General features: G+C 40.4%; 2 protein-coding genes across 2 annotated transcripts; both read left to right on the top strand.

The window, feature by feature from the left end:
- Positions 1–824: 824 nt before the first annotated feature.
- Positions 825–8,274, top strand: RSL1D1 (ribosomal L1 domain containing 1). The gene is made up of 9 exons (XM_084295764.1): positions 825–914; positions 993–1,132; positions 1,441–1,579; positions 2,183–2,331; positions 2,476–2,577; positions 3,177–3,270; positions 3,361–3,489; positions 4,287–4,505; positions 5,848–8,274. The coding sequence occupies exons 1-9, from the start codon at positions 879–881 to the stop codon at positions 6,178–6,180; spliced, it is 1,341 nt and encodes a 446-aa protein (XP_084151890.1). The 5' UTR covers positions 825–878; the 3' UTR covers positions 6,181–8,274.
- Positions 8,275–13,261: 4,987 nt separating this feature from the next.
- Positions 13,262–13,660, top strand: LOC311215131 (transmembrane protein 238-like; the record flags this gene model as incomplete). Its single annotated transcript, XM_084296158.1, has 1 exon — positions 13,262–13,660. One exon carries the CDS (start codon positions 13,262–13,264, stop codon positions 13,658–13,660), a length of 399 nt encoding a protein of 132 aa, XP_084152284.1.
- Positions 13,661–14,536: the final 876 nt, after the last annotated feature.

Consider the following 14,536-nt stretch of genomic DNA (forward strand, 5'->3'; position numbering starts at 1 on the left):
GACAAAATTGCTGAATTTATGGATGAGGAGAACAGAGCGGATGGCATTTACCTCACCTTTAGCATATTTTTCAAGTCTCCCTCAGTATTCTGGTATCTTAAATATTATGGTCCGGGTGGGTGGCAACCAACTGGCTAGTGACTACCTAGAAAATGGGGTTCTGAGGACAGAGGTAATGGCTTGTACTCTACCTGAAGGTCGCTAACAAGCAGGGTACCACTGGGTTTTACTCTGGGACACATTCTGTTTAACATCTATCAGCCACCTGGAGCAGTCTCACTAAATTTGTAGATGGTATCAAACTCAGGGACCAGTCAAAACCCTTTTGTACAGAGGGACCTGGACAAACCTGAGGGATTAGGCAACACAGGTATCTGTCCATATTCAACAAAGATAAACACAACCCTGCATTTGGGAAGGAGTAGTGCCAACACAGGCTGGGCAATGACTGGAGAGCAGCTCTGCTGCGAAGGACGGGGAGGGGGGGACAGACAGCAGGCTGGGCATGGGCCGACTAAACGTGCTCCCTGCAGGCAGCTGTACAGCGCCGCACCGGGCTGTGGCAGGAATCCTGCGTACCATGGGGACACGGGCAGGAGAACCAGGGCTGACAGAGCGGGAGCTCCCCGCGGGGGGCCGCGAAGGACCGACCGGAGGCAGCCGCGAGCGGCCGGCCCCTCCTTCGTGAGCCGGGCAGGCCGGGGCCGCCCTCCCTGAGGCAAAGCCGCCCCCCGGGCACACGGCGCCCAGCCGGGCTCGGCCCTGCCGGCCTCCCGCCGCCAGGCCGCGCCCGCTCCCGCTGCCGGGAGGGCCGGAAGGGGCGGCCGGGCCCCGCCGTGCCCCGGAAGGCGGCGACCACACGTGGCGGCGGGGGAGCCATGGCCGGGGACACGGCAAAGCTGCACCGTGGGCAGGTACTGCGGGGAGCCGGCCGGGGCGGTCGGGTTTGGCTTGGTCTGGCTTTGCTTCAAGTGCGGCCGATGCCGTTGCAGGTGCGGAAGGCGGTGGAGGCCCTGCTGGCTTTCTCCAAGAGCAAGGCGAAGGGAGACGAGCTGCTCCTCAACGAGAGCGACTGCCTGCACCTGCTGGTGACCGTGTGGAAGATCCCGCGGGTGGAGCAGGTCATCAAAATGTAAGGCACCGGCCCGCGGGGAGCCTCCCGTCCTGCGGCGTGGCGTTGGTTGGGGGCTCGGGGATTGCATTGCCACGGCCCTGGCACTGCTTTTAGCTGTACCCTGCCGTGCTGAGAAAGCTCACAGCGCTTTGTCTGGGTGCCAGCACTACCCAGCTTCAGCGGGTGCAGGCATGGTGCGGAGCATGGATGGTCCATCTCCTCCCAGGATATATGCGCTACCTGCTCTAATGATCTTTGTAGGCAATGTAGTTTCCTACTTCTGGATAAAGGTTGTGTCTCCTCTCCATCTTATGTCCTCGCTGTAGACCACTGCCACATAGCATCCGAACAGAAACAGCAGAGGTTTGCCTGTTCACAAAGGATGAACCGAATTTGTCCGCAGAACAGACTGAAAATCTGTACAAGAAACTTTTAACACAGAATGGGATCACGAATGTTAGCCAGGTAAGGAAAAGAGATGATGATATAGCATAGTACTGTTGTGTCTCTCTTCTTCAGTGGAAAAGGAAAAAAAATTCAGTGTTTAATATTTTAATCTCAGCAGTTAACAATCTCAAATAAGGCTTTTTCTGACTATTCAAACTGTATGTTTCTCAAACTTAAAAAAATTACTCAAAATAATTTAAATTTAAGACTATGCCTTTAGCAATCAGATGTAATGGTTAAATAAATACTCAGTATTTGGTTTAAAAATTTTTAGTTGTTTACTCACAGTACAAAAGAATATTCAAGTCCTTTGCAGCTGGATTGGATCACTTATGCTTCCCTCAATAAAATTGGAAAACATTTTCTATTGCTGTATTTATCTTGATTTAGGTATTACCATGTACTCTAGTTTTGTTTGGTGATGTGCAGTTGCTATGCAAGAGATCCATATCATCTAATTCTTAAAATCTACTGTATCCTTTTTTTTATCATTTGGCTTCAACATTCTAAAATAATTCTTATTGACTAACTAACAGTTATGCAGCTTAATTTTTTGTGGTTATAAGAAATATTCTATGCTGTGTTTTCAGTGGCAGGACTAAACTGTTACTTTCATTGCAGGTGATCTCATACAAAACTCTCAAAAAAGAGTATAAACCATTTGAAGCAAAGCGTCGCCTCCTGAACAGATTCGATCTCTTCCTGTCTGATGACCGAATTAGAAGGCTTTTGCCCTCACATATAGGAAAACACTTCTATGAAAGGAAAAAGTAGGTCTTTGAATTCTGTATATCGGTTTTGCATTGTTACTATTTTAATAAATTCTTCTTACTAAAGTTTTGCTTAGTTATTTGGTAGTTTCTTTGATTTTTTTTTTTTAATTACTATTTTTCCCTCCACCTTTTCTTTTTTAGGGCACCGTTATGTGTTAACCTAAAAGCCAAAAATCTTGCTAAGGAGTTTCAAAAACATATCCAGGGTACAACACTCCCAGTTACCAACAAAGGGTGCTGTTAGTAAGTATGAGGAGTTTAATACTTCAGAGGAAGTAACTGTAGGAATTTTGAATTGTTTATTCCATTAAGATGCAAGTAAGATGTTAAGGGTCACCATTCCAGGTACAGGTCATTTTGAACCTTAGAAAAGAGGTATAAACCAGCAAACCATATAAAGAGATCAGAAATTCTACATACTAAGAAGTCACACTCCGAAGTTTTTTTTCCTTGTTGCTAAGGAATTTCTAGGCAACTATCACTGTCAATCAGCATGTACGGTCAAAGAAAAATATTGCTGTTCAATTAGATAACAACCACTTCTAAGATACTGTCTTATTTTGAGACTTTTTAATCTATTGTGTATCTAAACTAATCTCGATCTAAATCTATCTTAGCAATAAAAGACAGAAATTGCATTTCATAATATTAAAATGGTTAATACAGGTAAATCTATTCTGACTGTTATTATAAAAGACTTCAGTGATAGTCAGCCATCTTCCATGAAAGCTAAAATAATTGCAGATGAGTGCTTTTCTGTTTTATTTCAGGGAATAGTGAAGAACAAGTAACTTAGTATGTTTATTTACTCATATATAAATGTTACTCTTCTCTGTTTTCAGTACAGCACGTATTGGTCACACTGGAATGAAAGCTGATGAGATAGTAGATAACATCATTGCAGCAGCTGAAGTGATTGATAAGAAGTTACCAAAGGTACTGCTGATTGATTGCATCAAATTATGAACTAACTTGCCTTTAGCCTTGTTATTTTTAAATTATGTATTTTTTTTGTTGTTGTTTCAGAACTGGAAAAATGTGAAAGTTCTTCACGTCAAGACACTTAAATCAGTTGCACTTCCAATTTTTACTGCACGTATCTCCAACTTAAATGAGCTTGACAGACAGCCAGTTGTTGACAGAAAGGAAGGAGAGGTGAAAAAAAAAAAATCTTCAAACTTGCCGTAAAACCAGATCAGAACCATTAGCTCTTTGGCTTCTTTTTATGTGTTATAGCAACTAATGTGTTGGGCTTACAAGCTTGAGCTGTGGATTCCAGGCAGCTATGGCCACAAAGTTATTAGGCACTCCTGACTGAGCACTTCTCATACACAGTAACAAGAAATCACTGAAACTTCCTTATAAGTTATAAAGCAAATTAGAAATAAGTAAGCTAAGAGTTTCTAGTCTTGAAACATAGATTCAACTGAGATTCACTCTTGAAACTCTTGCTTAAATAGTGTATTTGTATTTGCCTCCTGAAACTACATTCATTAACATATACATGGATTTAGACTGTGCATCCATTTATATATTTGCTAATCAGTGCCATAGGAGCTTGTGAATTATTCAGATGTTTGTATATTATTTTGCCAGGATGGGAGGGGAAGGCTTCATCTACATTAAATTTAAAAAAAATAAAAATAAAAGCTATTCCTTTGTACTTGGTTCTGCCTTTTTTCTCCCAATTTCTAAAACAAATGGGGAGCATATATATACAACTTAAAGATTATTTTTTACATTGTTTTCATTTATTTATGAGGTGTTTATGTGGAGCTTCTCCTATGCTGAATGTAACATATTTTCATATTTTCCTTATGGTTGACCAGTCCAGGTTTAATGAAGAACATTTCAATTTATGTTGCTAGACTGTCTTATTCTTAACCATATTAAAACAATTGTTGTGTTTAGAAATGCTATGTTGTCTGAGGTGTACTTTGAATTCTTTGTAGAAGGGAAAGAAGAAGAAGAAGAAGAAAACGAAAAAGACAGCTAAAAAAGTGAATTCAAGTCAAGTTGCTGTGAAAACGGAAAATAAGGATATTGCTGCAACCCAGGAACTTGTGATTAAAGAAAAAGTAGAAGTAGTCCAAGAACCAGATGAACATAATGATGAAGAAGAAATTCCACAACTGGTGCCCATGCAAATAACCACCCTAGCTGAGCTAAAGGTAATTTTAAGATACCGAGAAACTTACATTTAAGTTAAAACTAAATACTATGAACTATGTAAATCATTCATTGTTCTTTATGGGATAACATCTTTTAACAGACTTCAGGTGAATTGAATTTTCTTAAAATATGATGAAAGCAAGATCTGTGTGTATATGGGGGGATGCTCTGAGGATTTATTTACTTATTTTTAGTAAATTCCTTGTACAAAGGAAGCCAGTGTTTACTGTCCTCTTTATTGTTTTCCTAAATAGTGGCAATTTTGTCTAGCTTGTAACTAGGCCTGAAGTCAGAAGAAAGGGTAAAATGATTGAGAAACACTTATGTTTTAAAAAATCAGTAACTTAATTAATTAATTCAAAATTTCCTATTAAATTATATATTTTAATGCATCATCTATCAAGTGCAGAACTTGAAAAACAAATGCATGTGTTCTCTAGGACAGTAATATACAACATTAACAATCACAATATACATTAAGAGCTAGCAGCTTGCATGAAATACTGTATAGATTTACTGTTGTGGATATTGAAGGTAGCATGGATTTTGTCACATGTCTGCAAAACAACCAAACTCACAGTATTCGCATGTCTAACAAATACCTAGTGGACAGAAATGGGTGAAAAAAACAGTAATGCTTTTAAATTCAAATCAGTTATACTACACTTGTGATTAGAGCGTATCTTTACACTCTAACTGTGCATCTCTTCAGGTATATCTAGACTACCACTATGATTATGTGCTGCCCAGTAAAAAAAAAAAAAGCAAACGTACAGCTTGCTTCAAGCTACTGTCATGCAGCAGGCCTCTGTCAGCTCACACGATGTGATTGCTAGAGACGTGGGATAGGTACAGCTGGAGTTGGTATGAGCTATTCCGGTGTCAGCAGCCTTCTTTCCTGAGGGCCATTTGGGAATATATGATGATCTCTCAGGAATACTGGGCCTAGTGCACACATAAAAGTGCAGTTTGTGTGTGTACAGGTGGACTCTGAATAGAGTTGATCTCTGGAATCTATTAAACCCAAACGCAGGACGAGAAGGGGACTGTGGTTTAAATTCTGCCATCATAACAGTTCAATGACTTGGTTAGCCAGGAAGGTGAACATCCTCATATCTGTTCAATCTACTTAGTAATTATTTTGTTAATTTTTCATGATTTAGTTCTGTGTTTAGTTCCTCTGTTTCCAGCCTGAAATGCGGAAAAAATCATTTGGGCTAGGGAATAGTACAAGCAATAGAAAGCATTTGTCATTTAGAATGGTTTTCATTGATCGCTCTTGGAAAAAAAACAGTGATGTTTGTTAGTTGGAAAAGTAATACTTTTTTGTCTTAATTACAGGAAGCGGAACCAAATCAGAGTCCCGTGGAAAGCGACAACCTGGGCAAGAAAACAAAAGCAACCCTTGGTAAGAGAAAGAAACAACCTCTAGATGCTGAGGCTCCAAAACCAAAACATGCAGATGTGCAGATGTCACCAAAACAGAAAAAAGTCAAGCAGCCCAGCATGCCAAAGGAAGCAATAAAAGAAAAAGAGCTGAAAAAGACTCCCAAAAAGCCTGAAGCAAAGTCTTTTGCAACACCTAAAGCTGGGAAATTAGTACAGTCAGGCAAGAAACCTTCCAAAACACCAAAGCAAACACCCAAGAAAGTGGGCAGGCCACAGTCAGCATGATTGTTGTCTATTGTAACTTTTTATATAGTAATTCAGTTATGTCTTTTTAGAAAACAAGCATATTCATGGAATAACATACCTTGTTAAGAAAATCTCATCCTAAGAGCTTTTTTCACTGACTTGTAATGATTCATTTGTGTTTTCTTCTAATGGATGAGCTGGAACAAATAAACACATTCATTTTAATTGGCTTTGTTTATTACCTTATCTTTCTCCTAGTCCAAACTGAAAGCACCCAAATTCATTAGGTGTCAAAGAGCAGGGAAGGGACTATTACAGATAAAAGTAGAGAAATATTGTGAAAGTGATGTTTTCCAGAAGCATAACTTGGCACTGGTGTGAAAAAGGGCTGAAATAAAAACCATGTATCCCAAGAAAGACAATGTATTTAACATGATTTAAAACATGAAATCACTGCTGCCATTTTTCTTGAATTGTTCAATATAATGAAAATATGTTATTACAGATATTCAAGTTAGCAGCCTGATTACAAGCAAAAGTTTTGTTGTGTGGTGTTTTTGTTTTTGTTTTTTTTTTTTAAGCTATTTTTATCAAGGGTATATGCATAAATTATGGACAATTTTAAAACCAGCAATTCTTCACTTCACAGAACTGTCACTATGAGAGGGGGATAAAATATACTGGTTACTGTCATTCTCACACTGCAGAAACTTTATTGGAATGTTTTGGGTTCTTTTTCAGTATTAAGTAATACAATTTTTTTTTTCCTAATAGTTTTTGGGTGAGTTTATTTTCACTATATGCAGAGTTCCTCTGTGACTTGGAGCCCTGGTCTGTATCTGCTGTGTCTCATTTCATCATCTGCCTGAACTGTTTATAGTGTTTTTCATGTCATGATGTCCACGCAGTTTTGCCTAGGAAACAGTTGTTTTGTATGTCTTGCTCTGACTTTTTAAATCGGTTTTTCTTGCTATAACCATTCTAGCTTGAAATCTGTGCATGTTTTGTCTGCATACAACTTCTTTTGAGTTCTTTCTTATTCTATATATAGCCCTGTGTGGATCTGTTACAAGGGAAATGATGCAGCTTTCCCTTCTCCAATTCTCCGTCCTGAGGTTAGAGAAGTCTGTTCTTCCTTAGAACCAGAGTATAGTAATACAATCCTCTAAAGCCTCTTGTGGAGTACTTCTCAGTTTGACGTTCTCCAGTCCAGCCTGTGCTTTATTGGAAATACTCACAGGGGAATCTAATGATTCTCAAGAACGGATACTAAAACCTTTTCCTGCCTTCTTCCTTCAGCAGGTCTGATAATTGAATGCAAAATCTGTCTTCCTTACATTTCTACAAGAAGTCGTCTTCCTATCTATACACAGGCTCTGCAGCAGTATCTTTCAGAGAATGCTGTTCCATGCAGTACTTTACCCCTAAATCTGTCTGCAAATACAAACTTGCTTCAGTGGTTAAAATAATAAATACAGCTATATCTTTTACTTCAAACAAATCTTCTGGTTTCTAAAGCTTGCTTCCTCTTGGGTGACGTTATTTCTCTTTGAAGGATGTTTATCTGTGTTGTCTAGTTCAGTTGTAGAATGGATGTTCTCATTGCAAGACCACAGTTTATGTGAGCTCTTTCCTGCCACCTCGCTTCCAAATTCTCTGTATTTTGTAATTAATGCTATGGCTGAAATCTAAGGACTTAGCTGTTCAATGTGCTCGTGCTTCATGTAGCAGACACCTGTCTCTTATGATTTTAGTTGGTCTTAAACTACAAAATTACTACTTAAACTACAGGCATCAATTTCTTAAATTACAGGTTTGACTATATCTTCTTTAAACCCTCAGGCTTGTCTTCCCTTTGCTCTCCTGCCATATAAGGCAGGCCTGTCACAATTTAAAATTCTTCGTAATTCTTAAACCCCGTTAATGTATTGGCTTTCCAGATGATGAGCCTATTTTGTTCAAAAGTTTCTAACTGCGATTCTTCAATGGTGTTTGTAACATTTCAGGAGACAGAACTGATTCTTTTCGCTACACCTCAAAGAAAAAGATTATCTTGCGAGTAAAGTCATGCTTATCAGTATAGTCTCATCTTTCTTTACACTCACTAGATACGTTTTTCAAAGCTGTAATATGACTGAGACAGACTATTTTTGAGTTGTTTGCATATCTAGGGGAATAGGGCTCTGGTCAATGATAAGGGTTCCTGGACACTATTTGAGTACAAATAATAAACTGATTTGTTTCAGTTGTTTCAATGTCAAATATATTTCTTTTTTAACATAATATATAAAATATACTGCAAGGGTATTTGCATTTAATATTTTTATAGCTACAGTTTAGCAGTGTAAGCAGTTGATACTGCAGCTGTTTGCTAGCCATTAAATAGAATAGTAACAGCATATAGACGCTCAGGCCGTAATTGAACTACAGTTTAGAGAAATACCTGCAGTCCGTAAAAGGCAGATGCCAGTTTCTAGGCTGGGATACAGCATAAAGCAGTCTTTACAATATATATCACTCCAGCATTTTTCAGGGGAAATAACATATGCATTTATTCATTGAGATCCAAGAATATACATATTTTAATGAACGTGAGAAGTGAGATTGATCTTTTTTTTTTTTTAAACAAACAAACAAAAAACTATGCTTTCTGTCTATGGAAGGAAATGAATCCCAAATCTGTAATTTGATAGAAAAAGATACTTTCCTAAGCTACTTTATTGGTCTTTTTACCTCTATCTTTGTACGTGTTGACCATTTATTCTTTGTGACATCAAGCAGAATTTCCTTACCTCCAGTTCTGGGACCTGTTTCTGCTACAAGAACAATTGAGAGTATCCCTCTATGCTGGTCACAGTAGAGCTGTTCCCTCCATCTGAAAAACACCAAGCAGTCTGAATTCACATGTGCCACCAAAGTGAATCAGTCCCACAAAAGCATGAAAAACACACTGAAGAACTGAAAAGTTGTATATTTGAATTTGCACAGAATAACCAAATAGTTTCTTTCTCTATGATTAGTTCGTATACTTGGAAAGAATAAAAGGCAGGCTGGTGATGGAAAGCCCTAGCGGTACTAATCTTCATTAACAATATATTACTCAAATTCACAAAAGAATATAAACCAACAGTCTGTAACCAGCCTAATTTGCAGAGTTCCAAAAAACAAAAACCAACCTTATCTCCTATTTGGGACATCCTATATTAAGATTTGCTGCCTACAAAGTGATGGGGTACTAAATAAAAAGTGGTAAACGAGTCACTAAAGAATATGAAAAGATTCTGTTTGATCCATGGTGTCAACTTCCTTTAACCCGTGACCCCCTGTTCTGATCTACCACAAACTTTTTGTTTTTAATCAATATATAAATGAACCTTAGCCAAAATAGCAAGTCTGGCTCAATGATCTGTTAGATTCATGCTAACAGAAGATCTAATTCTTGACCAAAAATAATCCTATTGCTTTCTAGTGTGACCTGCAAAGTACCACTTTACTTCCATAATAGTGAAGTTAAGAGAGTAGATGCAGAACTTACCTCCATTTTTGGAAACACGTTTTGGTATCTAATTATCCATGATAAATCATTTGTTAATTTGTAGATACGCAGAAAATTAGGAAATGAAGATCATAACTTCCGTCTGTGTAATTAACAGTGAATCATACTAGCTTGTAGATGGTAGAAAAGCACATCCTTTGCACTGGAAAAATTAACAAGCACTGCTTGAAAATTCTACAGCAGTTTGAGGCAATTTATGTTGGGATTGCAGTAGCCTTCCCTTTATGGTCATAGCAGCTCTGGAATTCATAGCTAGGTAAGATGTAAAGAACCCGATGAAGCTACAAACTAAGCCACTGGAGAGAAAGTACATATAATTTCTATGCTCTATATAGCAGAATTTGTTCCTTTTCAAGTTGCAAAGTATCCAGGATTCTGCCAGTTAACTAAGATGTGCCACTACTGATGCAATTTTTACATTTCCTATAAGTAATGTAATCTTTTTTTTTTTTAAATATATATATGTATATTTAGAGTTCATAAAATCGTGGTAATAATTTAACATAGTCATCACAGATACTCACTTGGAGACATTTGTAGTAGTCACCCTTGCTTGGAATCAGTAAGTTAACACAGTTAACAGAGAATTACATTTCTCAACTCACTCTCAGTTATGTTTTCCTTGCGTAAGAGACCTAGGGAAACTTAACGCTTTCCAAACAAAAAAAAGGAGGAAATAAGAAAAACTCATATTCATTCCAAATAAACTGAAACTGTGCCTATTGCTGATGTATTACATAATCAATTCTGTATAACATGATTGTTTTCAATTAAATAATTACAACTACCAAGCTGAAAAGACAAAACCATCTCTTCACTTCCTTTATATAAGCACCCATATAATGAAATAAATAATAAAATATAATAAATTGTTTATGCAATCAGAAGCAGCTGAGGTGAAAAATACACCCTCTAAGGCTAAGCTGATTTAGCTCTGCAACGCAGATTGGTAGGAATTCAGTTCAGCTTTACAAGACCAGCTAGCAGGTACTAGTCCAGGCTGAGCCTCTGTGGCAACGAGCATCAGGAGGCTAAAACAAATCAAGTATGTTCCTGGGTAAATGCTTAGAGACATGTATAGACCAAGCAATTTATAGATAATTTAAATTTTCTTGAAGGTGGGAAGGAGGAATGAAACATAGAAACCATTTGCGGTGCATCTTTGTGTGGATTGTTCATGTGAACTTAAACTTCCTTTAGAAGAACTGAAAGCACAGAGGCTATACAGAGGATAGAAGGGAAGAGGAAATCAGTAACATTTAAAACATCAGCGCTCTCACAAGAAAACAAACAAACAAAAAGTAATCTGGTTCATTTTTACTATTTGCAGCAAGAGCTGATTGCTGCTAGGTCAAAGAAAGCTTCTGTAAGGAGTCTTTTAGTTGAAAGTTTTGATAAAGATATTGCCAAAATATATGCTCTAGTAGTACACAGTGTGGTTATTTTGTACAGAATTCATTTTATGTTGCTCATTTGTTCTCCATGTTTTTCTTAAAGTGGGAACTAACACATGTCCATTATAAGGAAAACCCGGAGTCAGAAACTAAATCTTTCAAAAAGAAAACTACATTGAAACAATTTAGTGCAGCTAACTTGCTAATTACTATTCTACTGGAGCCCAAAAAAAAGTCTGCTGTACTACTTCCTCTTGCCAAGAGAGGGAACAGCTACGTTGTTCTTCTACTCTGATTTATATGTCTAGTTGCTTTTTAAAGAATCAAATGGAGATGTATTCAACAGGTTAGTAATTTCAGCGGTGTCAAGTCTTGATCTCTGAGCTCTTCCTCAAAAATGGATTTCCATAGGCAGATTAACAGGGAAGAAAAATACCATCTGACCAGGATTATTAATACTGACTTCTATTTAAACTTCCTTCAGTGCTTCTTACTCCATTGTACTAAGACATGACCTCTCCCCCTATCGATCTTCAGATAAAGCATAATGATCATAGCCAACCACCAAAATATGTATATGCCAAAATTATATATGACTGTTGGAATTCCCTGTTGTCAGAATATATATATAATATATATATAACCCTATATATATGTATAACCCTAAAATTAGTTTGACTTCCTAAAACTGTCCTGAATTAATAGAATAATAATAAAACTAAGTAGGTATTTGAACCTCACTCAGATTTGGATAACTGGTAAATTCCTTCTCTTACACTTTTGAGAAGGACAAAAGTTAGAACATTACTTAACACAAGGCAGAAGAGGAATCAAAAAACAAACAAACAAACAAAAAAAAGTGGGTTTTTACTGAAACTAGGTTTAAACTTTAAAATGCAAAAGATATTTGAAATTAATCAGGGAGAATAGCAGAACAGGCTTTTTGAGACCTTAGACCACTTCTATCTTAACAGTTATAGTAACAAAGTGAAAGATATTTTATTGTTGAAGTACTCTGTGTATTTTTAACTTTATTATTATTTTTTCTCAGATAATTTCAGCTTGTGTCTTCCTAAGGATATCTTTTATGGAATAACATCAGGGAGGCAGGCAATCCCTAAAAAAGTGGCTTCATCTAGTTTTGATTCTCCATCTCCAGCAGGAGCAGTGATATGTGAACTAAGTGCTCTGACTGAAATCGAGAGTCCATGGTCTTAGTGCAGTAAACCAATCACACTCCTTGTCACCGTTGTCCTCAGTGGACTGTTCTTGGCACACTGTGGGAAATATGTGGCAGTTGCACATACTGTCAGGCCTTTGCATCTTTTCATTGGTTTGATATTTTTGCTTACTGGAATAGCGTGGCTACCCATCATTAAGCAATTTGTTAGAAAAGCCTCCTGAGGGTACATGCATGAAAGCCTACAGCTGTATATAGTTCTTGGGCCTGGGGACATTGTGTGCCAGGTCATTAATTCTCACAAGACTGAACTGAGATATGCAGCTTGCCTTTTACGTAACAGTTTTACCTGCTGGGTTTTTCCCCTCTATACCTGCATTCACAACTAGCTTCCTGCTTGTTAACGTGAAGTTGTATTCTGACTGCTCTTTTTAAGGCAATCTCCTCAAGCACATAGTTAAAGCACTTTATATGACCCTACAGGTGTACGTTATATTTGCCTTGCCCAGTAGGAACTGCCTCATCTCACACACGTAGCTGTGTGGGACAGGTACCTTTACTTCAAGACTCCTTCTGGCGTTCCTCCCTTCCGGGGAAGAGCTGGCTGCACATCAGCCAGCTGAGGCAAAAACCTCACCTCAGGGTCCAGCTTACCTGCGGGAACACCCGCAGCCTCCAAGCCCTGCTCCTCCCTCACGAAGCGGGGCAGCGCCGCCACGACTTGACTACCGGACAGCAGCAGCCTCGACGCGTCAGGGGCAGGAGGCAGCAGCCTGCCGGCGGCGCCCAACACCCGAGGGAGAAGCCCAGCTGCAGGGACGGGGCTCCGGGCGGTTACAGAGAGCCTGAGGGTGGCCGCCTCCCTCCCGCCCTTCGCCTCGGCGGGCCGGCAGGTGCGGCTGGAGGAGGCGCGGCCTCGGCGTCCCCCTCAGGTGTGGCGCCGCCTCCGCCTCAGGTGCGGGCGGCCCCGGGCGGCGCCGCTCCCCCGCCATGGCGGCCCCCGGCGGGCTGGGCCGCTGCGTGGCCGCCTTCTGGCTGGCGCTGGCCTTCGACGCGCTGGGCTTGGCGGTGCTACTGGCCGGGGTGTTCGCCGACGTGTTCTTCGCCGACCTGCTCATCTACGCGGGCGGCATCGGCATCTTCCTCAGCCTCATCTGGTGGGTGTTCTGGTACGCGGGCAACCTGGAGGTGCCTCTGGAGGAGCTGCGCGACGACGTGGGGCTGGCGCCGCCCAAGGGCCGCGGGGACAGCGTGCTGCGGGGGCTGGTGCACGGCCTTAGCCGCCGCCTGTCCTCGGCCTTCGGCTCCGCGCCGAGGACCCGAGCCGCCGCCGCCGCCGACCTGGAGCTCAAGGGCCCGCGGGGCCGCCCCGCCGAGCCCGGCAGGTGAGGGGCGGGAGGGCCTCGGCCCCGGGAGCCGCGGGGGGACAATCGCAGGTGTGTGTCTGGAACCCCTCAAAGTCCTCCTACCTGAGACTTGCCCCAGAAAACCCTCCTACCTTGTTGTTAAAAAGCTTGTTAAGTGAAAGCACCTGCCCACAGCAGAACAAATTTTAAAAATAATTATCTTGTGGAATCTTACCCGCTTCTGGGAAGTAATAGAAATCTCATGGAATCTTACTCGATCCTGATAGTAATAGAAATCAAGTGAGGGAAGTGTCCCGAGTTTGGTTAGGCAGGTGTGACACTTCCTGAAGACACTGAAGGATGGATAGGGCCACCGTGAACAAAGCACACGTGAGCATGAGGCAGTTGGCATGGGGTCGCTCGCTGCGAGGTCTGTCAGGGGCAAGAACCAAGCCGTGCAGTTTGGGACTGGTCCTCGTACAGCTCACAGTGTCTGCGAGCAATAAGTGCGAGGTAACGTAGCCATGAGCCACTGCCCACATGAACTCTTGTGAGAAAGATCCTTCTCTAGCAATGTGAAATACTTCTTTCTTGGCAAACACCAAAGATCATCAAGGCTTTCAAAATATCCCTAGTATGTTCATTAATACAACATATTTATTTAGGAAGAAAAATATGAGTAATGACTTGACAGTGTCCAAAAAAAGTAAATTTTTCACTTCACTGTGTAAAATCCTACTCTGAAAGAACTGTGAGACCTACTTTGCACTAACTGCCTGAATTACTTGGGATGCCGAACATCTTATGGCTCTGATGCATTGTCTATGAGGTTAGCTTTTTCTGCTGCTCCTTGAAAGTAAATCTTGAAGCAACTTCTGGCTTACAGAAAAGTTCATGTGAAAATTGCCTTCTGTAAAAG

Source organism: Netta rufina (genome assembly GCF_964035555.1).
Source record: "Netta rufina genome assembly, chromosome: 15".
NCBI classification, from domain to species: domain Eukaryota; kingdom Metazoa; phylum Chordata; class Aves; order Anseriformes; family Anatidae; genus Netta; species Netta rufina.